The sequence below is a fragment of the Talpa occidentalis genome, unplaced genomic scaffold (assembly GCF_014898055.3).
Source record: "Talpa occidentalis isolate TD23 unplaced genomic scaffold, MPIMG_talOcc4v2.1 talOcc4.3, whole genome shotgun sequence".
NCBI classification, from domain to species: domain Eukaryota; kingdom Metazoa; phylum Chordata; class Mammalia; order Eulipotyphla; family Talpidae; genus Talpa; species Talpa occidentalis.
This window is the reverse complement of record NW_023603184.1, coordinates 120,021,664-120,048,835: the sequence shown is the minus strand read 5'-3', so window position 1 is coordinate 120,048,835 and position 27,172 is coordinate 120,021,664. Positions and strand designations below refer to the sequence as shown.

General features: G+C 37.3%; 1 protein-coding gene across 3 annotated transcripts in view; it reads left to right on the top strand.

The window, feature by feature from the left end:
- The window catches only part of HECW2 (HECT, C2 and WW domain containing E3 ubiquitin protein ligase 2), a 355,083-nt gene that overhangs the window by 129,293 nt on the left and 198,618 nt on the right, over window positions 1–27,172 (top strand). For all 3 annotated transcript variants that reach the window (XM_054699957.1, XM_037523745.2, XM_054699958.1), the window contains exon 2: window positions 11,856–12,182. In XM_054699957.1, coding sequence (XP_054555932.1) covers window positions 11,891–12,182 — 292 coding nt within the window. In that variant the 5' untranslated portion in view covers window positions 11,856–11,890. The remainder of the gene's footprint in view (window positions 1–11,855; window positions 12,183–27,172) is intronic.

The following is a 27,172-nucleotide window of genomic DNA, read 5'->3' as shown; positions in this document are numbered from 1 at the left end:
ATTTATTTATGCATATAAGAGCTGGGGTACAGGCCAGAGGTGTGGGGGGTGAGAGGATTCACCAGAGACAGTGGGGAACAGAACAGGCAGATTGACTGAAGTACACTGCTGAGGGGAGCAGTGGGTGTCAGGAGAGGTCTGCTGCGCCATGTGGGTTGCTCCCTGGCCAGCTGGGGATCGAACTCATTTTGCAGAGGCTGCGGATTGCTTTATAGTTCTGTGTTTAATAATCCTTGGGCCACCAGGAAGGCCCTAATTTTTATTTTAAATCCATTCTTTTGCTAGTCTTAAATTATAAGTTCCTTGAAATAGAGTCTGTTTCATTTGTTGGAAGTGGACCTAGAACAGTACCTCTCATGTAGAAGGTGTTGGAGAATTACTGTTTAGCATCCTGTGTTTTTGACTATGTATCACTCTCCTCCCTAACATAATCATTCCCTAGTGTTTGATTCCATCCCTTATCCATTTTTCTGCTTTAGTGTACTTTTAAAAATCCTCTGTAATAATGGTAAGCTTTAAAGAGTATTCTCAGACTTTGACATTTGACCTGAATGTGTGCCCCATCTATCCACAACCATTGTATTGTACCAGTGAAATTGCTTCAGTTGGAAATCTCTCTGTCTCTGGTAAAGTTGAAAAACAATAATTGATCATTTGATTCACTGGGACATTGTTCTAGGTGCTCTGAAGAAAAAAAATCATCAAAATTAAGTTACAACTTAGAGGTGATACCTGTCTATCATTTCCAACTCTTCATGAAGCATGCATTAGTAGGGAGAGATTATAGATACTAGAGCATACAGATACATTAATATGTTATACTATATAATAGGATGTGAAAAGTGCTGTGGAGGAAAAATAAAACAGGGAAAGGAAATAAGTGGTGTTGGAAAGTTGATATTTTACTTAGGATTGTCCAGGAAGGTCTCATCAAGAGAGTGACAGTTGGTAAAAATGTGAAGAGATAATAGAGTGAGCCATGTGGGTATTGAGGAGAAGATCTTCTGGGGAAGAGCAAATAGCATGTTTAAAAGAGCATGTGATTGAGGTCAGAGAGGACTAGGGACCAGATCATGTGGGCCTCATAGATCATTGTAAAGGGTTTGTGCTATTACTCTGAGTAAAATGGAGTCTTTTAATTGATTCTTTGGTCCAAAATTTAGGCCATATTTCCAGGATCTCTTCATATCTTTCAATGTTCAGCTCAATTTTTCTCATTAGACTTTTCCTAAATACCCCAACTATGGCTAGCCATTCCCTGAAGTGACTGACTTCTTATACCTTGGGGATAGAAAGCAACTGTTCACTGTTTCTTTCATGAAGGTTCAGTTTCATCTCTTTCTATATTACAGCATGGACCTTTTGTTATACTTTTCAGCACAAAGTAGGTACTTTATTCAATAAATCCTTTTTTGGATGGCTTTTTGTGGCTAATTCTAAAAAATTCAACATGTATTCATATTGCTGGTTTTCTCCTTTCATATTCTTATCATTAATAGCAATTAACTCCCTCCATTCATTCATTTGAAAAATATTTATTAACACTTACATTTTGTGGAGAGCATAACAGTAATTTTTCTCAAAGAGTCTATAGTCTGGCAGAAGTCAAATCTTCACAATTAGATTATGAGACACTTTGAAGCACAGGTGATAAGAACAATGTAAAAAGGCTGCTGAAATTCAGTAGTAGGAATGTTGTCTTCTGCATGAGTGTTTTCCATGAAGAGACCTTAGGTCTTGGTTGTGGGGTAGATGAAGATGGAGAGAATGCCATGGGTGCCATGAACATGCTAAACATTTTTCCCATTAACACAATAGTTTGCATGAAGAAATTCTGAATGGAACTATGGGTTTATTTAAGGAAATATTTAGAATTCCATTTAAAAATGCCTCTGTCCTCCTTTCTGGTACCCAGAGTCATAACTCAAATCCATGCCATCCTCATCTCTCACTGGACTGTGCAGCAGCCATCTTCCAGTCTAACCAGTTTAAACGTCACTATCTGTGAGAGGCCTGTTCTGTTCACCCTACCTAATCTTGACCCCAGATTTGCCGCCTTTGTTTGCTTCCATCATGGGCCTTTAATTGTGCTATTTACTTGATTCAGAGTTCATTTATTGAATAAGTAGTGCAGAGAGTAGATGGATTTTCTGGGGGGAAATACAAGGGTCAGAGCATCCTGTTAAGAAGTGATGGTCTAGATATGATGTGATGTGAACTTGACTTAGTACTGTTGTGACAGTAGGAATGGAAAGAAAGAAGCATTAAGGTTTAAAAAATGGGTGCTGTGGATTATACAGTATATAGTATAATTACTAGTTTTTATAGTTATGGCCTCTGCTGTTGTATGGTAATTTTATTTGGATATAGTTGACTGTCTTCTCGAGACGATTTTGACAATCAGCAACCAAAAAGACTTTCCCACATAAAAGTACTCCAACAATCATGAAATAATACAAAATTCTTAAATATCTGAATTTCCTCTACCAACAGTTGACAAGTATCTGCTTTCGCTGCAGCTAATATTTTGGGATAAGTATATAGGGAGAAAAAGTTTAATGTCTTTCAAAAAACACAACTCTAAAATGAATTTATTCTACTTCTCCCATATAAACCATCGATATTTGTTAATAAATAAGCAAGCCACCAACAGTGCTTAATATTAGAGCAAGGGTTTTTATTTTTTGAAAACTTGCATAAATATAGCAGAACACCATGTGTGTTTATTGAAAAATGGCTTAGAATTTTAAAATGTATTGAAAATATATCATGTTTTGGGTTTTAGTTTCCCAAATCTGGCATGGCATGTAAAAATTATTTTTGAAATGAAGATTTCCTCTTAATTTAATAGCATTAAAAAGTGTGAATCAATGTTTTAAAAATTTGATATCTATACCAATGAACATCATTCCCGTAAAGGACTCATCAGAATCTATCCTGCACTATTGAGATAAATGAGTAAAGAATGTTGCCTTTGCTTTTCCATTAAGTATTTAAGAGCCTGTCATTTTGTGCTGTTTTGTTAGTGGTTCCTCCCCACCCCCCACCCTTTTCCTCTTCTAGTAACAACTCACTTCTTTTTCAGGAAACTTTTCTCTCCTCTCTGCCTTCAGTTTTGGTGGAATTGCTCTTGCAGATGTCTTTTTCCCCCCTGCATAGCTCAAAGCATTCTGTCTCCGAGACTTTTCCTGCACAATGTGATGGAGAGAGGCAAGTGTCTAGGCGGAGTGATGCTGGTGGCTACTGTTACCCAAGAGCATATTTCACTCAGTCTCTTTCTTCCTCTTTTTATTTTATGAGCTATCCTGTATTTTTCCAATGAGATTCCTTTTTGTTTTATATCAGAGGGGAATTTCTGTTCCTTGCAAGAAACTAATATGTCCTCAGGGACAACTATTGTAATAAGTAGTTGGAAACATCCTTTCATAGTAAAGGTATATATTTTGAATAACATTTTTGTAATTATATGTGCTATTTGTAGAAAACTTCAAAAACAAAAAGCATCAGAAGGAAAAAGTCATTCATAATGCCACTATTTGTAACTACTGAAAAAGTATCATTTTTCTGTATTTATTAACACAATTTAATTATATCATGTATGTAATGGCATTTGACTGTACTTCATATTATATCATGGTGAACAAGTTCCCATGTCAAAATGTTAAAATATGCTTTTAATAACTGCATCATATTCTCTAATGAGACATACCATAATGAACCTCTTCACTGTTAGGAATCTTTTTCATCAGTCTTTGCCAGTGTCTCTACTTCTTTCTTTAGTCTAGAACCCTAGAAACTGATCACAGAGTCAAAGGGTATGAGTATGACTAGGCACTGGCATGCTTGGTACACTCTCCTTTCAGCAGTATATGCATTCCTGCCTCATTGCACCATCATTTCTTGCTTTTTTTTTAAAAAAAAGATTTATTTATTTATGCATACAACTGAGGTACAGACCAGATGTATGGGAGAGGGTGAGGGGATTCACCAGAGACAGAGCGGGGAACAGAATGGGCAGACTGACTGAAATACACTGCTTAGGGGAGCAGCGGGTAAGACAGGAGAAGTCTGCTGCACCATGTGGGTCACCTCCCTGGCCAGGGATGGAGCTTGTGTTGCAGAAGCTGTGGATAGCTTCACAGTGCTGTGCTTAACTCCTTGCCACCAGGGAGGCCCTTCATTTCTAAGGACTATTATTTTTAAAAGTTGTTCCTTTTTAAAAAAAAAAAAAAGATTTGTTTATTTATGCATACAAGTCCTGGGATGCAGGCCAGAGGTGTGTGTGTGGAGGGGGAAGGAGAGGATTCACTCTCTTTAGTGGATAAAACATTACATCTTATCTTACTTTAATTTTGGTGATTTAAATGTTTTCTCTTGTGAATTATTTATGCGTAGTGAAGTCTAATTAAATAATTGAATTTAAAACCTTATTGAGTTTAAAGAGCTAAAAGGAGTTAAATATTAATTATCTCTTATTTATCTAGTTGTGTAGTCAGTGATTTTAAGCTAAATCAACAGATAGCACTGTTGAGCTCAGTTCCTGTCGCTGTTGAACTTTGGAATTTAAGATTCTTTTTGTGTAAAATTTTCCAAATTGACAGATTGGCTATTTTTATGTTGTGGATCATAAAATATTATTTTGTAAAGTTGGGGAGGAAAGGTTTTATCTAATGGGCAGTAGCCTAGAGAATAAATTGCATTTTTTAGATGCTGTCTCACCTGGCAATAGGAAGTAAAGGCCAGCTTCTGTCACCCCAGGTGCTCTGTCCAGTGTCCTGGGGTCTGAGGCAATAGCTGACAAGTAGTATAGGAGGAATTTTTGCCTTCAGCATTTTGCTAACAGTCTCTTGCTGTGAATCCAAGCATAGGGTTTTCATTATGTATGATAAACCCTGAGTTATGTCTCTATGAATGCCTTCTCTTAGCTGCAGATACAGTGGGAATCCACTGGGGAGGGATCTGTAGTTGACAACTTGGTGATGACTTTCTTCATCTCAGATGCCAGTTGACCTTGCAGGATTGGTGGGCTCTCTGCTTTCTTTTCCTAGGTGTCTCATGAGTGCAAGCTTATGATGTTTTCTTTAGTGTCTTTTGATTATAAATATAGTTTTCCCCCTTTTCTCATTTTTATAGTAAAACATACATCATTTGAAGCATAATACAGTTGAACAGGGGTGTGTGTGTGTGTGTGTGTGTGTGTGTGTGTGTTTAGGAAGTTTAGTTGTTGTTACAGGTTTTATTTACCAGTATCCAGTCTAGGAAATTAAAATGCTAAGGTGCATTTCTAGTTTGTAAAAAAAATCTGATAATTATTGTTTTCAGTACCTGTCCTCAGGTAAGGCTTAATAAATGGACATTCACCTTTGGATTCCTTGGTAAGAATATTTTAAATAACAGCAACTGTTTTTGGAAATGAAGTTGTATACTAAGGCCTTTTGCAACTTGCTTAGTAATTATATTTCTCTTGACCCTGCAAAGAAGAGATTTTGTTTTCAGTTGTTGTTAAGCTGATGTCTGTTGTCTGAGAGAGCAGCATAGTGCATACCTAATCATAATTAGAAGAGGGAGGGTTTTTTTTTTTTAAGGAGTGCTACATCATGTTAAATTGTGTCTATTGAGAATAGGACCTACAGCCACAGTGGAGGTTTGCTGTGGAGGGATTATTTAAAGAGATTTAAAGGAGCAGCTTTCTGTTTAATATGGTGGGTAATTATCGGTTCCCCATACAATCTACTTTATCTCCTAAGGCTTTTCAGAAGAGCATATGACATTCTGGAAAAGAAAATTGTTTTATTATAGAAGTCTTAGGTATAAAACCAAGAAGCAAATCAAGAATTCCTAGATATCAGTAAGGAAAAAAATGTAAAACATCCATTCTTGTTATTTGAATGGCATTAAATTTACCCCTATGAGAGCATTGCATCTTATAAAGTAGTTATATACTAAAATTTCAACTGTAATACAGAGTGATTTGGCCTTTTCATTTTATGAAAAACTTTGTGAATTCTTTTTTGCCTTGTGTTTGATCTTACTTAGTATGGAACCATGCACTCTAAAATATTCATTACTTTTTCTTTTTTTTTTTTTAAAAAACAAAACAAATGCATATTTTTTTTTTAAGATTTATTTATTTATTTATACAAGCACTGGGTACAGTCAGAGGCACGGGAGGGTGAGAGAATTCACCAGAGCCAGAGAGGAGAGGAGAGCAGGCAGAGTGATGAAGTACACTGCTGAGGGGAGCAGTGGACGGCAGGTGAGGTCTGTGCGCCATGTGGGATCCTCACCCGGCGGCCGGGGAGCAGCCAGGGATCGAACCGGTGCTGCAGAGGCTGCGGGCAGCTTCGCAACCCAGCGCTCAACCACTGCGCCACTGGGGAGGCCCTCATTACTTTTTCTATAAGGGAAAATTGAAGTTTTCGAAAGTTGGTCTGACAGTTCCCTCATTATAATCCAAGCATTCTGATTTTCTTTCTTTTCAGGTGATCTAAGTTATTTAAAGTAAAACATCTGAATGAAGCCTTTAAACCCTAAGCTAAGTCTCTCTCCTAAAAAACAAAACAAAATTGAATAAAACTCAGAATAACCCAACCCTGCCTTAATCAACTCCAGCCTCTCTCTACTACTTGCTCTTGTCTTTACTGTCCTCACTTTCAAAGAGTCTGCACTCTTTAATTTTTTACTCTCTTTCCTCAAATCTCATCAGGATTTTATCAGTTGCCATTCCATAGAAATTAGTTTCCCTAAGGACACCCATGTCCTCCTAGTTTTCACATTCTTATTCTTTTGCTGCAATGCTTGGTACTTTTCCTCAGTGTCCTTTTTGTGGACTTTTCAAGACACTCGCTCCCTTCCCTCTTCTTTCTGTGTCTCTCCTCTTGTTTCCTCCTCCTCCTTCTCTCTCTCTCTCTCTCTCTCTCTCCCCCTCTCCAATTTGATTTGGCCACTGGCCAGCTCTGTGACATTGTCTAGGTCTAACCCAAAGGCCTGCACTATCTTTGTGTCACAGGCAGTATTATGTCCCACCCTGCTCCTGGGGCTTCTGCTTGATTCCTTCTGCAGGATCCCCATCATTTTCCCAGTGTCTGCAGTGCTTCTGGCTTTTTAATTTTTTTCATTCTTCTTCCCACCCCCCCACCCTATTCATTTGCAGCTTCCCCATTTCCATGTTTCCAGTTAGAATGCTCTTCCTTCTTTTTCAGTCCTTGAATACTTACCTCAAATATATGTCCTCCTATTCAACGTGTTTTCTATTTTCTTAAACCAACCTTTGGCTCATAGATGTCAGTTTCCTCATGTGAAAATAGAGATAATGTTGATTACTCTCTAATTTCATCTAAAAAATTTTGAGGTCTCATTTGGGATTATAGATGTGAACGTTCTTTAGAAAATGTAAAACTTTATAAATATGTTACTATCACTTCCTGATGCCTTACCACCATTTACTATCTCCATCACATACATGTCAGGACAAACTGTGCGTATACATTAAGTGTCATTGATACCAGATTGGTTTCTTTCATATATGAATATTTGTTGTTCTCCAAAAGTCAAAATTCCTAGAAAGGAAGAGCCATGCTACATGCTTTAGGGAAAGAATACTAGAATTTGAAAGAAAAACTTATTCTTTTTGGTGTTTAGCATAATTTGCAGCTGTGTATTAGAGATATAGTGGTAGATACTTCATGTATTTTTGCTAGGCTCAGAAAGCTAGCACTAAATTAGTATATTATTTATTCGTTTTTGACCTATCTTTTGTGTTGTTGTCCTTGCTAGAATGCAAATTTCACTTAACAGGGAGTTTGTTCTTTGCTCTTTTGTGTAGGGATTTTGTCTTTTGTTCTTCAGTATCACTAATGTCTTTCACATGGAAGACTCAATGAAATTTGTTGAATGAATGAATGAACTAGTGAATGAAACCCAATACTGGTAAGGGAGTCAGGCTTCAGCTTTTGTCTCTGACTTGTTCCAGAGAATAACTTTTCTCAGAGTTATGGAGTCAAGGCTTGGACTTGAATTTCTTAGTGCCAACACTTTTTTTTTTTTTTTAAAGTTTTGGGACTATACTTTGAGTAAATGAGGATGTGGAAAAATTAGGATCAGACTTCCAGTGAACCAAGAGAGAGGGGATTGTATCTAAGTTTCAAAAGAAAGTGCCTATTCCTTTTGTTGGTGACCAAGTGGCGGTCAGAGGACTAGTGTATCATGGGTCTAGATGATATAAATAGTATTGACCAGCCAGAAAATCAGGGATGGTAAGGAGCAGGCCCAAAAAGGGAGTCAAGCAGTAAGTCATGCTCCTAGGAGCTCAAGGAGTATCTAGGGGAAAAATGCTCACTGACCATTTTGCTGTTCCTTTAACAAATATTTATCAATACTGCTTGTGTATTAGGCACTTTTCTAAACAATGGGAATAAAATAGCAGCCAAAAAAGATGAAAGTCTTCGCTTTCTTTTTTATTTTCAGCCTTATTGCAGTATAATTGACAAATAAAATTCTAAGCTATTAACACATCCTATATATATATATTAGAATACAAATATATATTATACATATGCCATATATACACATATATTACATATGTGTGTATATATGTATTTTCCTATTGCAATTAAAATTTAAACACACACATATATGTTGGTAAAAACATTTAAGTTCTACTCTCAGCAAATTTAAATTTTATAATAAAGTATTATCAAAGGAACAAGTTTTCTCTTGTTATACATTAAATCCTCAGACCTAATTCATTTTATAGCTGAAAGTTTGTAACCTTTTATTAATCTTTTCCCACAATCCCTGCCCCTGGCAACCACTCTTTAACTCTCTATTTGTAAAAGCTTCACTTTTAAAAAATTACACATATAAATGACTCATGCAGTGTTTGTCTGTCTGGCTTACTTCATTAGCATAATGCCATCAAAGTCTATCTATGTTCTCACAAATATCAAGATTTCTTTCTTTCTTATGACTGAATAATACTGTGTGTGTTTGTGTCTTCTTTATCCATTTATCTGCTGATGGACACTTAGGTTGTTTCCATATCTTGATTATGGTGAATAACGCTGCAATGAACAAGCAAAGCATAGCTCTTTAGTGCCTGTTTTTGTATTCATTGGATATATACTCAGAAATGGGATTGCGGGTCATATGAAATTTCTGTTTTTAATATTTTGAGACATCTCCATAATGTTTTCCATAATACTTATAACCGATTTATATTCCTACCAACAGTGCTAAGGATTCCCTTTCCTCCAAGTCCTCACCAACACTTGTTTTTTTTTGTCTTCTTGGTGATAGCCATCCTAACAGGTGTAAGGCGATGTCTCATTTGTGGTTTGATTTTCATCTCCCTGATGACTGGTGAGAGGCTGAGCACCTTTGTCCATTGTATATCTTCTTTGGTCAAATGTCAGTTTAGTTCTTCTGCCCATTTTTAAATTGAATTAATTGCTTTTTTGATACTGAGTTTTATGAGTTTGTTTTATGTTATGGATAATAGCTCCCATATCAGATATATGACTTTCAAATAATTTGCCCCATACCATAGGTTGCCATTTCATTTTGTTGATAGTTTCCTTTGGTGTACAAAAATTTTTCAGTTTTATGTTGTCCCATTTATTTCGTTTTGCTTTTGTTGCTTTTGCAACGAAAGAGTCACCACGAAAACTAATGTCAAAGAGCTTATTGTCTATATAGTTTTCTGTGTATTTTGTATTTTCAGGTTTTATGTTCAAGTCTCTAATTCCATTTTGAGTTGGTTTTTGTGTATGGTGTGAGGGAATTGTCCAGTTTAACTCTTTTGCATGTGGCTGTCTGGTTTCACAACACCATTTATAGCAGCGATACTATCCTTTTCCAAGCTTACATTCTTGCTGGAAACAGTACTTGATAACTGAATAAACTCCACATACTTATGTGGAGCTATGTAGTACATCGATCACAATAATTACTGTAGAGAAAGATAAAGCAAGAAAGAAAGAATGGGGAATGCTGGCATGTTGCAGTTTTAAATATGAAAGCCAGTATATTGAGCAAGCTCCTGAAAAAGAGTTACATTCTTTTTAAAAAAAATTTATTTAATTTTATATATTTTTTACATCATTTTTCATTTTTGCACAATGTATGCATTTTCATCTTGCTTATATTCCCCATACAATTGCACCCCCCTTATTTTGACCCCAACCCCTCCTCTCCCTACCCGCCCTCCTCCCCGTAGTATGTCTCTGTTTTATAGTTGCTTGTTGATTTTGATTTTTTCTTTATTATAGTTATTCTTTTTCCTGGTCCCTTATTTAGGTTTTCTAAACTCCTGCTATGAGTGAAACCATCTGGTATTTTTCTTTTTCTTTCTGGCTTATTTCGCTGAGCATGATCCCTTCCAGCTCCATCCATGCATGTTGCTGCAAATTGCATGAGTTTATCTTTTTGATTGCTGAGTAATATTCCATGGTGTATATGTACCACATCTTCTTGATCCAGTCATCTATTTTTGGGCATTTGGGTTGTTTCTATAGCTTACCTATTGTAAATAGTGCTGCTATAAACATGGGGGTGCAGATGCCCTTTGGAATTAATGTTTCTGTGTCCTTTGGGTAAATACCTAGGAGTAGAATTGCTGGATCATATGGAAGCTCCATGTTGAGCAGGTTGAGGAATCTCCACACAGCTTTCCATAGTGGTTGGACCAGTTTGCACTCCCACCAGCAGTGCAGGAGAGTTCCTTTTTCTCCACATCCTCACCAATATTTGTTGCTAGTTTTTTTAATATGTGCCATTCTCACTGGAGTAAGATGGTATCTCATTGTAGTTTTGATTTGTATTTCCCTGATTACAAGTGATGCTGAACATTTTTTCATATACCTGTTAGCCATTTGCATTTCCCCTTTGGAGAAGTTCCTTTTTAGCTCTTCTGCCCATTTTTTGACTGGATTACTTACTTTGTTTTTGTTGAGTTTCTTCAGCTCTTTGTAGATTTTTGTGATCAGTCCTTTATCATTAGTGTTGTGTGCAATTTTTTTCTCCCAGTCGGTGGGGTGTCTCTTTGTTTTGGTTACTGTCGCTCTCTCTTTTTTTTTTTTAAGATTTATTTATTTATTTATACAAGCACTGGCTACAGTCAGAAGCATGGGAGGGTGAGAGAATTCACCAGAGCCAGAGCGAGCAGGGAGCAGAACAGGCAGGCTGACGAAGTACACTGCTGAGGGGAGCAGCGGGTATGGCAGGAGAGGTCTGTCGCGCCATGTGGGCCCCTTGCCAGTGGCTGGGGATCGAACTGGCGCTGCAGAGGCTGAGGGCAGCTTCCAGCCCAGCACTCAACTGCTGCGCCACAGGAGAGGCCTGGTTACTGTGTTTTTTGCTGAACAGAAGCTCTGAAAAAGAGTTACATTCTATGCAAAGGAATTTGAGCAAATGATCTGGTATATTTAAATGTGATTAATGTGCATAACATGTCAATATTTTTGGTCTTGCAATTTTAACATTTAATTGCAGCAGGAAATAAATATGTGTGGGGGGTAAAGGAGAAAATGTCATTTCTGAAGGTGTGATGTATTGGAAAGGCTGGACAAAAAGGGATGGTAGAGAAATACCTTTCTCCTTAATTGCTAGGCAGAAGCTGTGCCCAGTAAAGTTCATTGCCACAGGTGTGCGATGGGCTTTACCATCATGTGACCTCCTGCTATAAAAGTTGTTTCTGACATCACAGTTGACAATAGAACAATAGGGTTTATTTTGACAGCAGAAGATTATTGCATGATCTGGCTTTCATAAACACTATGTAAGTCTTTATGTCTGGGAAGTAAACCTAATTCCTTGCATTGCAGCACTAATGCTTTGTGCTTGTCTGTCTCTTGCAGCTTTGTAGGAAGCCAACCTCAGAGAGGCAGGCGGGATGGCTAGCTCAGCTAGGGAGCACCTGCTTTTTGTACGGCGTCGAAATCCCCAGATGCGGTACACACTGAGCCCAGAGAACCTCCAGAGCCTTGCTGCCCAGAGCTCCATGCCGGAAAACATGACCTTACAGCGGGCCAATAGTGACACGGATCTGGTGACTTCTGAGAGCCGCTCCAGTTTGACAGCCAGCATGTATGAGTACACGCTGGGGCAAGCCCAGAACCTCATTATCTTCTGGGACATTAAAGAGGAGGTGGACCCAAGTGACTGGATTGGACTCTATCACATAGGTGAGTCAAAGAAAATGGAATTGTTTGTCACTTAGAGCATATAGTTTGACTCTACAATTTATTATACTGTATTTTCTTCTGGAAACACACACACACACACACACACACACACAGCAAGATTCTGGGAGTTTTTCTTTCTTCAGTGGGTTGGGGAAATTCAACAATTCAAAACACTTTCGCTGATAAAGAGTTTATGGTTACATTTCTACTCTAATCAAATGTAGCATCTGCAAGTTATATGGTATTTTCTTTTTAAAACTGTATATTGTCTTTGATCAATAGTCTAATTTTGGAAAGAGGTGGCTTTTAGCATTTACTAATATTTTTGAAGTGATGGAAAGATGTCTGGATTTAGATAACTGACATGAAAAATGTTTTGTGTTTTCTAAATGTTGAATTTCATTAAAATAGCTTACAATGTAAGCTATGAACTAAAGGTATCTCTTTAGTTCAGAATTCCCTGATGTTAGATCAATTAGATGAATATAGAGTATTATATTCTCCTAACAAATGACTTAGAAAAATTACTATTATTATTAATGTAAGTGCCCCAACTCTATTTAGTTATTCTGTATTTGTTACTCATAGGTGATGAATATCACATGTAGGAAAATATAAAATCTACTTTATTTGAAAGCAATAATCAAAATCTGTCAACCAGCCATAAAGAAAATCTTAATTAAATCAAACATTCCCAAAAGTGGAACTTTTTCATGTAATGAAGGGAATTTCTTTCAAAATTTAACACATGTATTTTATTGTAAAGACAGTGTAGCTTTCAGCTGGAGACAATACCAGAATCCTTTTTTTTTTCCTTAAAAAAAAGAAAGAAATTAGGGAGGGAAAAAAGATCTTTCTGTTCATAGTATTGCTTTTCAATGAGCGGTGATTTTTTTTTTTTCCCCCTACAGGACATTTTACAATATCTGAAGACATTTTTGGTTGGCATATTTGGGAGGCAGGTTTGGGAAACAAGAGATGCTGCTAACATCCTATAATACACAGGACAATCCCTTTACCACCCCCCCCAACCCCCGCCCCTCACAAAGAATTATCTGGGCCCAAGTGTGAACATAGCCGCTGTTGAAGAATCCTGGTTTGAGGCAAAGTAACATCTTATCTGAAATTTTGCTTTTTCTTCTTTTTTTCCTCCAATGAAAACAAAAAAGGGAAAATGTCTTCAGAGTTGAACATTTTCCTCAGATGTATTTAAATATATATTCAAAGTGAGGAAGATATATGATTTAAAATTACATTTACATTTCTGATGTTCATTATTTCCATAAAAGATGTTCCAGTTTTCATGTGGTGTTACAAGTAACTCTTTCAGTTTGTGGTAATTTCACCCTTTTGGGGTTCACTCAGCTTTTTTCACCCTTCTAGTATTTTTTCCTGCTTTCTCATTTTAGATTGTTGAGATTTCACATAAGACTACATGTGGCAGATTTTGTTTTCTTAAATGCTTTTTATATGGTATTTCTTTGGGAGAGAATCAGTTTACTTTCTCATGTAGGATGAGTTCTTTTGTGTGTGACTAACTTTGTAAGAAGCTATAATCACTTAAAACAATGACTCCTATTACTTCATATTTTCCCCTACACCCCCTTGTGTTTCCTTGCCCCACCTGTTGTTTCTCCCTGTTTAAATTTAATCAGGAAGAAACTAAGGAATCCAAATCTTATTTCCAAGTGCTCAAAGCCACAAAATCTTGGTGATGTTAAATTTTACTTTCTAGAGAAAGAAGTATAGGTCAGAATACTAAATCTGGAATTAACTGAAGAATATATTAGGAAAGTAGAATTAGGAAATACATCTCTTGAAAAGTACTAACTTTTCTTCAGTTTATTTCAAGATGTTTCTGTAGGTTTCTCACCATTATTGGATGTTTGCTGCCTGGTATGAAATGTATCTTTTATTTACCTTGGGCACTTTCAACATTTTCTCTTTATCTTGGTTTTTAGTAGCTTGTCTGTGATGTACCATGTATGATTTTCTTTCTTTCTTTTTTTTTTTAATACTGACTGAAATTAGTCTTCATGAATAATTGTTTTTTCATGAAAGTTGAAATTTTGGCCATTATTTGTCCAAATATTTTTTTATCTATTTTCTTTTTTTTTCTTTTTTTTCTTTTTTTGAGAATCCAACTGCACATACCTTACACAGTTCCTGTTGTTCTTCAAGGTCCTAAGTTTAATTTTTTCAATGTCTTTGATACTCATATTTCATGCTTTTTGCTTACTTTTTGTGTAAGCAAAAGAACAAGTTCTTTTGTTCTTTTATCTTCCTCTGTCATTTGTCCCATTCAACACACTTTTAAAGTTTTTCCTTATAGTTAATTTGCATTTCTTTTTATAATTTTTATTTTTCTTATGTGGCCCTCTGTATATTAATTCATTCAAACCATATATTTATTCAATTCTTTGAATTGAATAAAACTGCATTAAATTCTTTGCCTAGTAAATTCACCATCTCTGTCATCTAAGGGCCAGTTTTTATTGCCTGCTTTCCTCCTAACCATGGGCTGCCTTTTCATATTTGTTTGTTTTTTTATACATGGAGCAGCTTTTGATTTTACACTGGATGTTGCAAATTCTATGTTATGGAAATGCTGAGTTTTGTGGAATAATTTTTTATTTTAATGCTATTTTTAATTCTAGTTAGGCAGATTTATTTCCTTGAAATTGCTAGCCATGAATTTACCCTTTATTAACATGGATGCATGGAAAGCCCGATGTGGTTACCCAGACTTCTAACTTGATGGGATTTAGCTCCCAACCATGATCTCCCCAGGGAACTTTGAGGGCTTGGTTTGGTCTTTGTTGAAGTAGGTCACAGGTAGGCCTTCCTGTAGACTTTGTACTTACTTCTAAGTACTGCGATGTCTTAGTTGGATGCCCGGAATGTTAATCAGGTCTCTTTGACTGGAGTATGAATGCTGCATTCTCTAACATGGCTTCTAGGAGCTCTGTTGCACTGTCAGTTCTGTAGCAACTGCTTTCTGGAAAGCCTTGGTAGTCTTGCTCAGCCTATGCAGCTCGACATTAGCCAGATGTTTTGGGGGTTTCCCATTTGAAATTTTGTTTTCAACCCTCTATAACTCTTTACTTTCCAGTGCCCTGCCTGGAATGTCTAGCTACTTCAGTTGACCCAAATTCTTATCTCTTCCTCCTCAGCTCATCGTGAGTGCCATGGACTCTCTCTAGCTCCCCGTGTTGCGCTCAGGAAATTGTCCCCTGACTGAGATCAGTGTGGTCATAGAGTCACCTTATAAATTTCTCTTCTCTCTGGGATTTTAATTTTATACCACCTATTGTACAATGTCTGATAAGTACTGCCTCCCACTTTTATAGTTGTTTACATTAGGAAGATAGTGTAGAGCTAATTACTGCAATAGGATCTGAAGCCAAAGTTTCTTCATGCTTTTGATTTAGGATAGGCAGTAAGAAGTTCCACTTCATTTTCCCTTATAGTCATTTCTGGAGAATTGTGAATAAAGCTGATTGTTTGGGTCCCATGTGTTTGTCAGTTCTTTGTAGTGTGTTTTCTGATAGGTTTAGGTCCTTATCAAGGAAGAATACTGAGGAGCTGGTACCTTTTGTCCTCTCAAGAGGTTAGAACAAGCAAAGAGACTAGCATTTACAAACTAAGATACTACATAGGAAGAATGAGGGACTGTGTATTCTCAAGCATGCTGTTGGTTTCAGTAGACCTCCCACAATGAATGGCTTTGAAAGATAGAAGAGGGCCTTCCTGGTGGCGCAAGGGGTTAGGCACAGCACTATGAAGCTATCTGCAGCCACTGCAGCATGATATCCATCTCTGGCCAGCAGGGAGCTACCCACATGGCACAGCAGACCTCTTCTGTCTTGCCCTCAACTCCCCTCAACAATGTGTTTCACCCAGTTTGCCTGTTAAGTTCCTCACTCTGTCTCTGGTGACTCCTCTCACCCCCCACACCTCTGGCCTATACCTCAGTTCTTGTATGCATAACTAAGTAAATCTTTAAAACTATTAAAAAAAGATACAAGTACCAGCATCTAGGACATTACATGTGGCTGATTACTATAGTTTCAGTTCGGCATCTGAGTTTAAAAGGAAGTTTGGTTTGTCTGGGACTTCAAGATTGGTAAGCAGAGGCCTGGCTTTAAGCAGAGTTAGCCATTTCTATCCTAGGCGAGGATGCATTCTTCTGACCTCTGGATTGATGGTAGACTCTGTGGAGACTTTACTATCCTATTTGGCGATGAATGGGTGACAATACTGAGGTCTTTAACTGACAGCCCTTTTTTGTCTCCATTCTTCTGGGCTCAGAGTGGATAAGCACTCCCAGACTCAGGAGAAATCTAAACCTTTATGTCATTCAACTAGTATGTAATCTAAGGGTAGACATGAGACCCAGTTCTAGCCAGTGAGATTAGAAGGGAAGACTTTAGTGGAGCTTCCTTTGTCAATGAAAAGTCAGAGCCTCATGAAGGACATCTTTTAAACTTCTCTTGCACTTGGGGGACTGGTTGTAAGGTTGTGATATCTTGAGTTGTATCCATGTAGCAACCATAAGAGGTCAATCAAGAATATTTAAAAACTAAGGATGACAGAGCAAAAGATCAAAAGACTTTGCTATATGTAAAAAAAAAAGTCTTGACCTCTTTGTTTAAGTCATCCTCCATGTGGATTTCTTATATCAGCAGTTACTCCTAAATGAGCCTCGGGGGTGGTTATGAAGAAGAGAAAGGGAAGGCAGGACATCAACAGCTTTTGAAAGAGGGAAAACAAAAGGAAGAGTGAGTGAGCTACTTTAGTAATTACTAATTCAGGGAGAGTGTTTGGGACTGCTTTCATATAGGTAAAAACCACTATTTTTTTTTTTAAGAAATACCAAAAGTTTATATATGTAAAAAAATGGAAAATAGTTATTACAAACCCAAGTGGACATTTTCAGAAGTGTGATGGGTCCAGTGATGTGATGGGAAGAATTTTTCAAATAAGCAATCAATAACTTCGACATTTGTGAAACAGGTTAATTGGGCGCTATTATGTGAAGATAGGTGAGATGATATGTTTGGAGAGCTGAAAGAAAAGAGGAAATACAAGCTAGCATGGAGAAAAGAATTTTTGTTCCAAGGTGTCATACACTTCAGGTTGTTATGCCTATGCATAATAAATTCTCAAGCTCTGAGAAATAGAAGCATTGAGAAACCAGATTTCATAACAATAGCACATGCTTCGGGAATAGCTTCAGGTTTCTATACCTCTTGGTAGGAAGCAGCCACTCCCCTTCAGTTGTGTCCTGAGAAGCTGGACTGTTTCCTAGCAACGTCTAGTTTTATTTGTGGAAAAGAGAGATGGTCTCTATAGAAATAAGTCCCAAAGGGGAAAGATTTAGCTGGAACATTGGGCTAGTGAGGTATGGCTTATTGGCACACTCTATATTTTGATTGTTTCTCTTGGCTTATATTTTCTTCCTCTAGAAGTATGGGTTTTGTTTTTGTTTGGCTAATTGTTAATAATGTTTTTCACTGTATAACCTGCTCCAGATGACTTTCCAGGACTGTTAGTCTGGAGGGAAAATATAACCTCCTGGAGCAGAAAAATAGGCAGTAGATAGGTCCTATTGGGAATAAAAAGAAAAAGTTTCTTTATACTTCAGGTGTATATATCATTTTCAAAACAGATACTAGTTACATTTTCTCCCTTCACTAAGTGTCATATGTGTGCCGAGAATTTCAGAGATTTTCACAATGTATGTTATAACCCTGCATCTCCGAATCACAACAAATGCCTTGTAGTGCTTTTCAGAAGTTATCAGGGTTATAATTTATTGTTGGTATCCAAAGTTAAAAGTGACCCCTCACAAATTTTACATTAATGCTCCTTACCTTTTCCTAAGTGCACTAAAAAAGAGCCAAATGCTGGTCTTGTGCTAAAACATGTGGAATACCCAACCAAACAGCTTTGCATGACAAATCAAACAAAAACCTTTAAAAACTCACTGTTTCACACTTACTATCTAATTTCCTGGAAACTTCAGTCTCTTTTGCTTTTTTTTCTGTCCAAAAGAAAAACTTCAAGAGGCTAAAATTGCCTTTTCTCATTCCTTGGCAATTTTAGTTATCTAATGAAACTAGGGAAATGCACATTATGAAAATTTAGATGTTAAATTGAGCTGTGCAAAACACCAAGATGTCATCTTTGTCTAGATTAGAAACTTTTTCCAGAATGTAAATCAATGCACTGCTTCCTTTGCTGAGAAAATCTTGCTATTGAAAACATTTATCTAAACTTAATAGTGGACTTATTGATGTAGATATTTCATATTCTGGCTCAAGCTTATTTTGTCTTGACCAAGTAATAAGTCATTTACCAGCATTTGTTTGGACCACCCTTTGAGTTTACCTCCCATTGTCCATGTCCTGATTGTATCTTCAAAAAGATGAGTGTTTATCTTTTTTTAAAAAGATTTATTTATTTATTTATTTATTTATTTATTTATTCAATCACTGGGTACAGTCAAAAGCACGGGAAGGTGAGAGAATTCACCAGAGTAAGAGCAGGGAGCAGAAAAGGCAGAAGGACCGAAGTACACTGCTGAGGGGAGCAGTGGGCGGCAGGAGAGGTCTGTGCACCATGTGGGACCCTCCTCCAGTGGCCGGGGAGCAGCCGGGGATCGAAATGGCACTGCAGAGGCCATGGGCAGCTTCGCAACCTAGCACTCAACCGCTGCACCACCGGGGAGGCCCTATCTTTATGTACAGAACAACTTTTACCGCTTATCTTTAAAAATAAAATGACTTGTGTATTACATCATTTTTCATATTTCTTTCATATTTGGTTAGTAGAGCTAAGTTCATAGTAGCAAGCCGAAACTTTCGGATCATGTATTTTAGACTCAAAGAACCCAAAGTTTAAGCTGATATTTTAAGATGCAGAGAGCTTGTTGGGGTAGAACCAAGGCTGGAGCTTGAGTTCTATGTTTTGTTCTTCATTTTTTTTTAATTCTTTGCATTGAACAGTATATCACATGTTTTTCAAACTTTAGTTGTGTGCTCACTATTTTCTTGATTTTTTTGCAGTTTGAATTATTACCTGTACTATTTTTGTTTAAACCATCTGATTAAAACAAATCAAACTGGTATGATCTTGACCTTGTTCTAAGTAGTAATGTCTGGGAAAGGGTTGCGATGTTAATTATATTTCGCTCCAACATGCATTAATTTGTGTAAGAAATTAAGTTTTGTGTATAAACCACCCACGATCATCACATGCAACACACAGAATTCTGGAAATATCAGTTAAGAACAAAGTCTCTACAGTCAGACTAGTAAATTCAAATCCATTAATTTACTTGAGTTAACTTGGGCAAATTATTTAATCTTTTTAAACTATAGTTTCTTCATCTGTTTTTAGAAAAAAAGGAACCAATAGAAGCATCAATATTGAGACTTAGGTGAGATAATGTATACAAAGCTCTTAGCAAGCTTCCCAGCCTCATTGTAAGGCCCTGCTGATTGTACACCATTATTATTTTGCTTACTATTAACGATAATAAAATAAAGTACCTGGTAGTCTGAAGCTGCAGTACCTATTAAAATAACATCCTGTACTGCTTCTGCTTACAGAAACCAAAATCCACTTCTTTGAAACAGAACTTTGCTATAAATGCTATAAACCACTTAAAATATGAATGCTAATGCTAGCTAAAAAATATTTTGGGTATTACCTAGGTTCTCAACATTCTTCCAAAGGTAATGACAAAATATTAGTTTGTTCTGAAATTAAATGGAACAAAGCATTTATGTATTAAGTATTTCATTTCTAGAGTAGTTTCCAAATAGAGTTATGCTTGTGCATTCTTAAGCACTTTTGGTATTTTTACATTATTTCTGCCAAAGAAAAAAGTTGTCTTAGAGCTCTCTTCCTTTAAATTTTTAAAAATGCTTTTAGAAAATAAGAGCTTTGGACATACAATTATTTGTTTGGAACAATTTAACTCTAAATTATTTTTTGTTATCTAGTTTTTTATAAGGATTGGTCAGATTATGCTGAATCCTCGGTGGGTTTACTTAGCAAACAAAAGATGATTTATTGCTGATTTTTTGTGTTCTACAATACTTGGCTGGGGTGTTGTACTGTTATTTAGGGACATAGACTCACTACTCTTGATTTTTGTCATACTAGATTAATAAAGACTCAACCATTTTGTCATTACACCATCTGGTACACATGACCTTCTTGGGCAGGTGTCAAGGGAAGAGAGGTCTTACATCATCTCTTAAATGCTTTGGTGATATGCCTCCTTTTGTTCAGAGTCCATCATTCAACTTTGGTCCTCTGATTCTGTCTAGCTGCAAGGTGAATCGAAATGGGGTTAAGTCCTTACTATTTAGCTGGCAGTCATTGTCTTTGCCACAGTAGACATATCTAATCTTCTGGTCTCTTCCAAGTTTAAGGCAATGAATGCAAAGTCACTGCACTTTGGGATAAGCTTTGCAAGGTATTTAGGAGAACAGATAGATACCAAGGACATTACCTGACATTATGGGTGCCCAACAGCAGTTAATAGCTTTTATTTTCTATCTAGTTATTGATACATGTTAATGCAGGGTTTTACCCACATGATGATTTGTGCCACTTTTCCTTGAAGAAAGAATATTTAGGTACTAAAACTAGAAAATTTTAAACAATTGTAAATACTTTGTGATAGAGTTAAGATAGCATTGGCATAAGGTTTTAAAAATTTATTTGGATTCATTTCCATATCTTATCTTGTTTTCTATATTTCATGGTATTTCTTAGTTATTTTTTCTTGCTTTCATGCCTTCATTTAAGTGATGAGTTTCTTTACTCCCTACTGCCCATATTTTTCCTCAGTTAATTTGCCTGGAAGTTAAACATTGTAGTTCTAGTCTGTTAGTGGTTATCCTTAAATTTTGTCATATATAATTGAGTTAACAAAGGCTATAATACATCATTGTCTTTAAATGGCTCTCAAACTATGTAAGACTCTTATGACATATTCACTGCAATTGCTTCCCTTCCCAAACTTCTTTTATAGTTCACAACATTTAATTCCATCCTGTTTTGAACAAGTCCATATTAGTCATTGCTGTGGTTTTTTTTCACAATGGTTGTTCTAGTTAGATATTCTGTATAACAAACCACCACAAACTCAAGTGGCTTAAGACAGCGGTTTATTGAATGAGTAAACAATGTAGGGATTTAAAAAAGGTGTATCTGAATGAGCAGCACTAGAGTAGACAGGATTTGATTTGTTATAAAACACACAGCATACAACTGGAGTTGCTGTCTACAAAAAATACTTTTTTTGAATTTTAGCACTGAGTTATAATATGGAAGCAAATATGTTAATGAACACTAAGTTTAAAAAATGACCTTGAAATTTCCAACTGAATATTCACTGTTTTTCAGTGAATTTATTATTATTCACAACTAATAAGATTCTAAATACTAGATATCTTTTAAAAATATTCAAATATATTTTTTAAAAAGTGTAAGTCAAGGACATATTTTTGATATGAGAAAATATTCCACATGAAAAGGAAAGCCTCCAGAATTCATTGAACATCTGGAGGAAGTTAAATTCTTAGCTTTGGACTGTGTGACAGCCATTTTTTTTTCTCTGTTCACTTTAACTGCCAAAATCTGTCGTTTCTGAGCTAATTCAAGGAGATAAACAAGGTGAACTGTTCTATGCACATGACCTAATGTAACTGCTGATTTGAACAAGGTTACAGGTCAGCATATGTCAGGTAACAGAATATTCAGGTCCATCTTGTGATTCATTTACCTAAACAGAATGCTATGAAACTAATAAAATGCCTTAAAATTTTTTATTACTACTTGTAAAAGTCTTTCTAACTGTCGCAACACTGCTAAAATAAACAGCTATGTTATTATCTTTGCCATATGTGATGCTGTTAACGAAACCTCCAGAATTCCTCATTTTATATACATTTCATTCAAATGTGAAGAAACTATCACTTGTTTGAGGAAACTGAATGCTTGTAGTGAAATATATCTTTTTGGTCATTTGGAATCTTTGAAATATATTGATTGTTTGTTGGGGTTTATTTTAAAACTTAGAGTCTTAGACTTTAGATTCAGAGAGGAAATTATTGATAATTTACTCCACTGGCCTCATTTTACAAATGAGAAACAGAAGGCACAGATGGATTAAAAAATAGGGCCATGGTTGCTCAGCAAAATAGTAGGGAAAAAATGCAGTGTCTAGTAGGAATTTCTTCCACAGTACAGTTCTTTTTTAAAGGGAATTAAGCACTAAAGTCGATTCCTACAGGTGATTTTTTGAGTATGGTTAAAATTACCCTTGAAAAACTCTGTGACAGGCAATATGACATGACAGTGATTTTGACACAGCCAGATTTTCTTCCAGTATCAGGACACACTGCTGACTTAGGGTGAGTGCCAGAGAAGAAGTTGGCTTGTGTTTAGGGACTGTTTTTAGACAAAGATCCCCTATCATTTAAAACTAAAATTCCACTTGGCCTGGTGGGGTATTTAGGAGAACTATGTATTTCATGCTGCCTGTAAGGGCAGGGCACACACTCAGTGTCTGGAATGGTTCCCACACTGTTTAAATTATTTTCTTTCTCAGTGAGCTTGTGTGATTGCACCAGAATATGTCAAATGGGCATTTGTTGTGCCTCGCTGACCATTACATCTCTGAAGATTTAATAAAGTTTGACAAGTCAGTTCCTTTAATGGGGGTTTATGGAGATTTTTTTTTAATAAATTGTTTTTATGAGTTTTTATAGCACAGTCTAAAATGTCCTCCTAATATTTATGTCAGTTTGTCTGGCATCACCCCACTTATTGGGATTTTTAAACCACAGAACTGAGTGATTATACAAATTCTGGGCAAAGGAAAGACAGAGCTGTTCTAATATGATCGCACAGAGTACAAAATTCCTTTGCTATAAAATTTTGAACTTACTCATCTTTCTCTAAACTATAACTGGTACAATTTATTGTTTCCTAAAGACAGATGTAACCAATCTTCCAAAGTGTCCATGAGCTGAAATATTTCAACAAAATTTCTTTAAGATCTCTTTTGAAGAGACTATAGAGAAATAAATGTCATATTTATGGAGAATTGTTATAAGAAGTCTTAGCTAGAACTCCTAGTGTTTACCAAAACACATATGCAGGTCAACTAGAACTCTTAAGTCAGACACCAGACTTTTTGTCATTCTTCACTGTTCTAGTCTTTGATGCTATCTACTGCATTCTATCCTCCCTTTTTTGAGGCTATTTCTTCGTTGTATTACAGGGCAACCCCAATGTGAAATGGGTTGGCCTGACTGTGGCTCCTCACCCATGTGCTTAAATGGGACTTATGTAACTCAACTGCAGGCACACACAAAAGGGTTTATTTTCAAAAGTAGGGGGAATAAAGAAAGGAATATCTCATGGAGGAGAGAAAAAGAGAGAGAAATAAATTGGTGAATGCATCCTATCAGTTCCGCTAAGCTGGGACCCCAATTAGCATGCTGCAAAAAACCAAGGCCCTCCAAGGCCCACATGTCTGGTTATATACTAAACTTGGCTGCTTAACCCCACCCTTAGTTCCCAGCAATCCTCCCTTCGGTGGTGATGACATTATGGGATTTGTAGTCCTTGGTGTCTTGGATCTCTTTGGTCTGGGGTGGTGGTGGGGTCCATAAAACTTATTGAGAGTTTGTGCAGGACACCCTTTCCCCCCAACAATTGGATGCAGCACTATCCTGGCTCCCCCATTTTTCTGGCCATTCTTTTCCTCTTTACTGAAACTCCTTTTTCTCCTTATCCTCCAAATATTCTTTAGACTTCACTCTGACTTGTCTTCCTTTTTAATGCCAAATAATTTCATTAACATCCAGTCTTTAACCAGTCTAAACAGAAAGGTTTGTTTATGAAGTCAGCAGTGATGACACCATTTATACCACAGCACTCATCCAGTGTCAGTTTACCTGTACATGGCCCCATCTACTAACTAAAGCTCCTGAGATTATTCTGAATATTCTGTCTCTTCCTCTGGTTTTGAAGTCAACTTGTTCAGAACAAATTGGCTGACATGTCAAACCAGTTCTGCTTGATTTCCCAGTTTTTGTTCCTGGTAACACTACTTTTTGGCCTCTCAAGTTTGATAACATTTTCCAAGATTTTGACTCCCACCCCACTGTCAACCTGCACATCTTATCAATTACTAAGGAATGTAAATTTTAAGTTAGCAGTATTTTCTGGCACTGTCACTTTTTTTCATTCTGGTTTTTATTGTCAACTTCCTAAGTAATTTCCTCAATTTAACCTACTCTAGTTCAATTATTGCCAAACATTTATGAAAGTTTTTTTTTTTTTTGCTGGTCATTAAGCTAAATGCTTTGCATGTCTTATCTCACTTAATCCTTAAAAACTCTGTATGAAGCAGTGTATCAATTAAGAAATGTCACTGACTTGACAAAAAAAGCCAAATCTAGCCCTTCCCAGGACCACTAGCGCTGGCCAGGAGAATGGCATATTATTTTCTAAACCAACAACAGTTCAACTGAAGGGGTGGGATTAGTTTGTGCAAACTATACTGCTAAGAATGAAAGAGAAATGAAGCTGTGTAGTGCCTCAAATGTCTAATTTAGGCAGCTGTTAGCATCTTGATCGTGTTGCTAACGTGAGATGCTTGACCAAGTGGGACTTGGGAAAGGGGTGGTCCAGATTCACTCTCATGACCCTTACCTAGCCACCCAGGTGAGTGAGGAGTTGCTGATTTCATGAAGGATTTCTTTGAGGGGCATTGTCAGTATGCTGGGGAGCACATTTTTTCCTTCATGATGGAGAGAAGCAGGGTGCTTTCTCTACTGCAAGTCAAGCGAGCAGATGTCAGGAGAACTATGAGCTTCCTAGTGCCCTCCACAGTGTGAAGGACACAGTAGACTGGTTTGAGCTAGGAAAGAAGCTGTGGTTGGAATTCAGAATGAAGGGTTTGCTAACAATGGCTTGCAGTGCTTGAGTTGTTGGGACAAGAATGATGTTTCTAGTAGACAAGGGTGAGGTCGGCCCACAACAAAGCTGGTATAGGGTCATTGTCTTGCCTGTGCCACAGGATGACCTAGAAGAGCTGATGTTATCCAGTGATCATTCAGAGGAATAGGACAGAAGACCTTGGCAGAAAGAGGCTGAGTGCTCCTGGAGGCTCCATGTCTGGGGGGCAGAGAGCTGTTAAGTGAGAGCATCAAGGAAATTGAGAAATCCTCAAAATGGGATATCTCTCCAGAACCCAGGAAGTATCCCCTTGTGAGAGAATGTCCAAGCTCCCAGATTGTTGGCCCCAGATTGTGGCAATGCCAGCTCAGTCAGTCCTCTCTGCCCCCCGTCCTTCCTTCCTTCCCCCACTGCTATCTTCCAAGAGTCAGAAACTTGTGGGAATAGAGAATCCAGTCACACCTTCTGTTCTCAGAAGACTTTCTGCCCCAAGCAGCCTGACCTAAGACAGAGAGGATCTCATTTTAACTGAGGATTTAGAGCTTTTGACTATGACCAGGATTGGACATTTTATTTTTAAACAAAAATGAGGATGTTTGTGACTTGATATCATCAGAAGACTTTCATTATGTCAGAATATCCAGAAAAGTCAAAAGCTCTGCTCATATTTCTTTCTTTTCTTTCTTTAAAGATTTATTTATTTATGCATACAAGAGCTGGGGCGCAGGCCAGAGATGCAGGGGGGTGAGAAAATTCACCAGAGACAGAGTGGGGAACAGAACAGGCAGACTGACTGAAATACACTGCTAAGGGGAGCAGTGGGCAAGACAGGAGAGGTCTGCTGCACCATGTGGGTTTCTCTCTGGCTGGCCGGGGATAGAACTTGTGCTGCAGAGGCTGCAGATTGCTTCACAGTGTGGTGTTTAACCCCTTGCGCCACCAGGGAGGCCAGCACTGTTCACATTTCACCCAATGGTGAGCAAAGAACTAAACCCACAGAGCAGACTGGAAGAAGCTACAGGGTAAAGGAAAAGCATTGGTTTGAGTTGTGCCAAGGAGTCCTGCTCATTCAATATAATCATTAGCTACCCAGTTGTAAAATTTATATTAGAAAAGATGAGGTTAGATATTGTCTTTGGAGTTTGATTTGGAAAAGGTGTGTTGAGATTTTTTTATTCGATTTGCAAATGGAGATGCTAGAAGACTGGAGGCTAAGTATGGTTTTAGTCTTAGATCCTGAGGTGTCACTGAGCAAAGTGGGAAGAAAATGGTATTGTTGGGGGAAATGTTGCCTTTCTCTGGTCTGCTGCTCCTAAGTCAAGCTGACTGACAGTTGTGCTTAAGTCCCCTGAAGAGAACCACTTTTGAAAGAATAGCCATGTGGCTTCAGACTCTGAACTATTTGTAGAAAAGTGAAGCATTTCATTCAAATGGCAAAGAGCAAACCAGGGGACTTGTGTTTTCAGTGCTTTTGATGACACTGGTAGGATCCAGCTGGGCGTGGAGGTGAATTGCAGAGGTGTGGTCATTGCCCACAATAAGCAACCAACCGCTGTCAGAAGCTCAGGGTGATTGAAATCAGGCGACCTGTCCATAGAATGGCCTTGGTGTTTTGTGGAGACCAGAACTCACTGACAGGCAAAGAGAAGTGAGGGACAGTGCGGGTGGTCTGGGTAGTGGTGGTTAGCCTCAAAGAATAGAGGGAAAGCTCCAAATAGAGAGTAAAAAGTAGACAGAAGTAAGCTTTTAAGATTTTGGTCTCCCCTCCAATTTATCCATGGCAATATGTTTACAGTGCTTTATATTTAAATAGTTCTTTCAGGAATATTTCATATAATTCTTATAACAACTGCCTACCTGATGAACTGTGCAACTTGACGGTAGAAACCAGATGAGGAAGCTAGCCAGGTTAAGTTGTTTCCCTGAGATTGGATAGATAATAACAGAATTTGATCAGAGTTGGTTTGTAATTTCCTAATTTGGATGCTCTTTCCAGT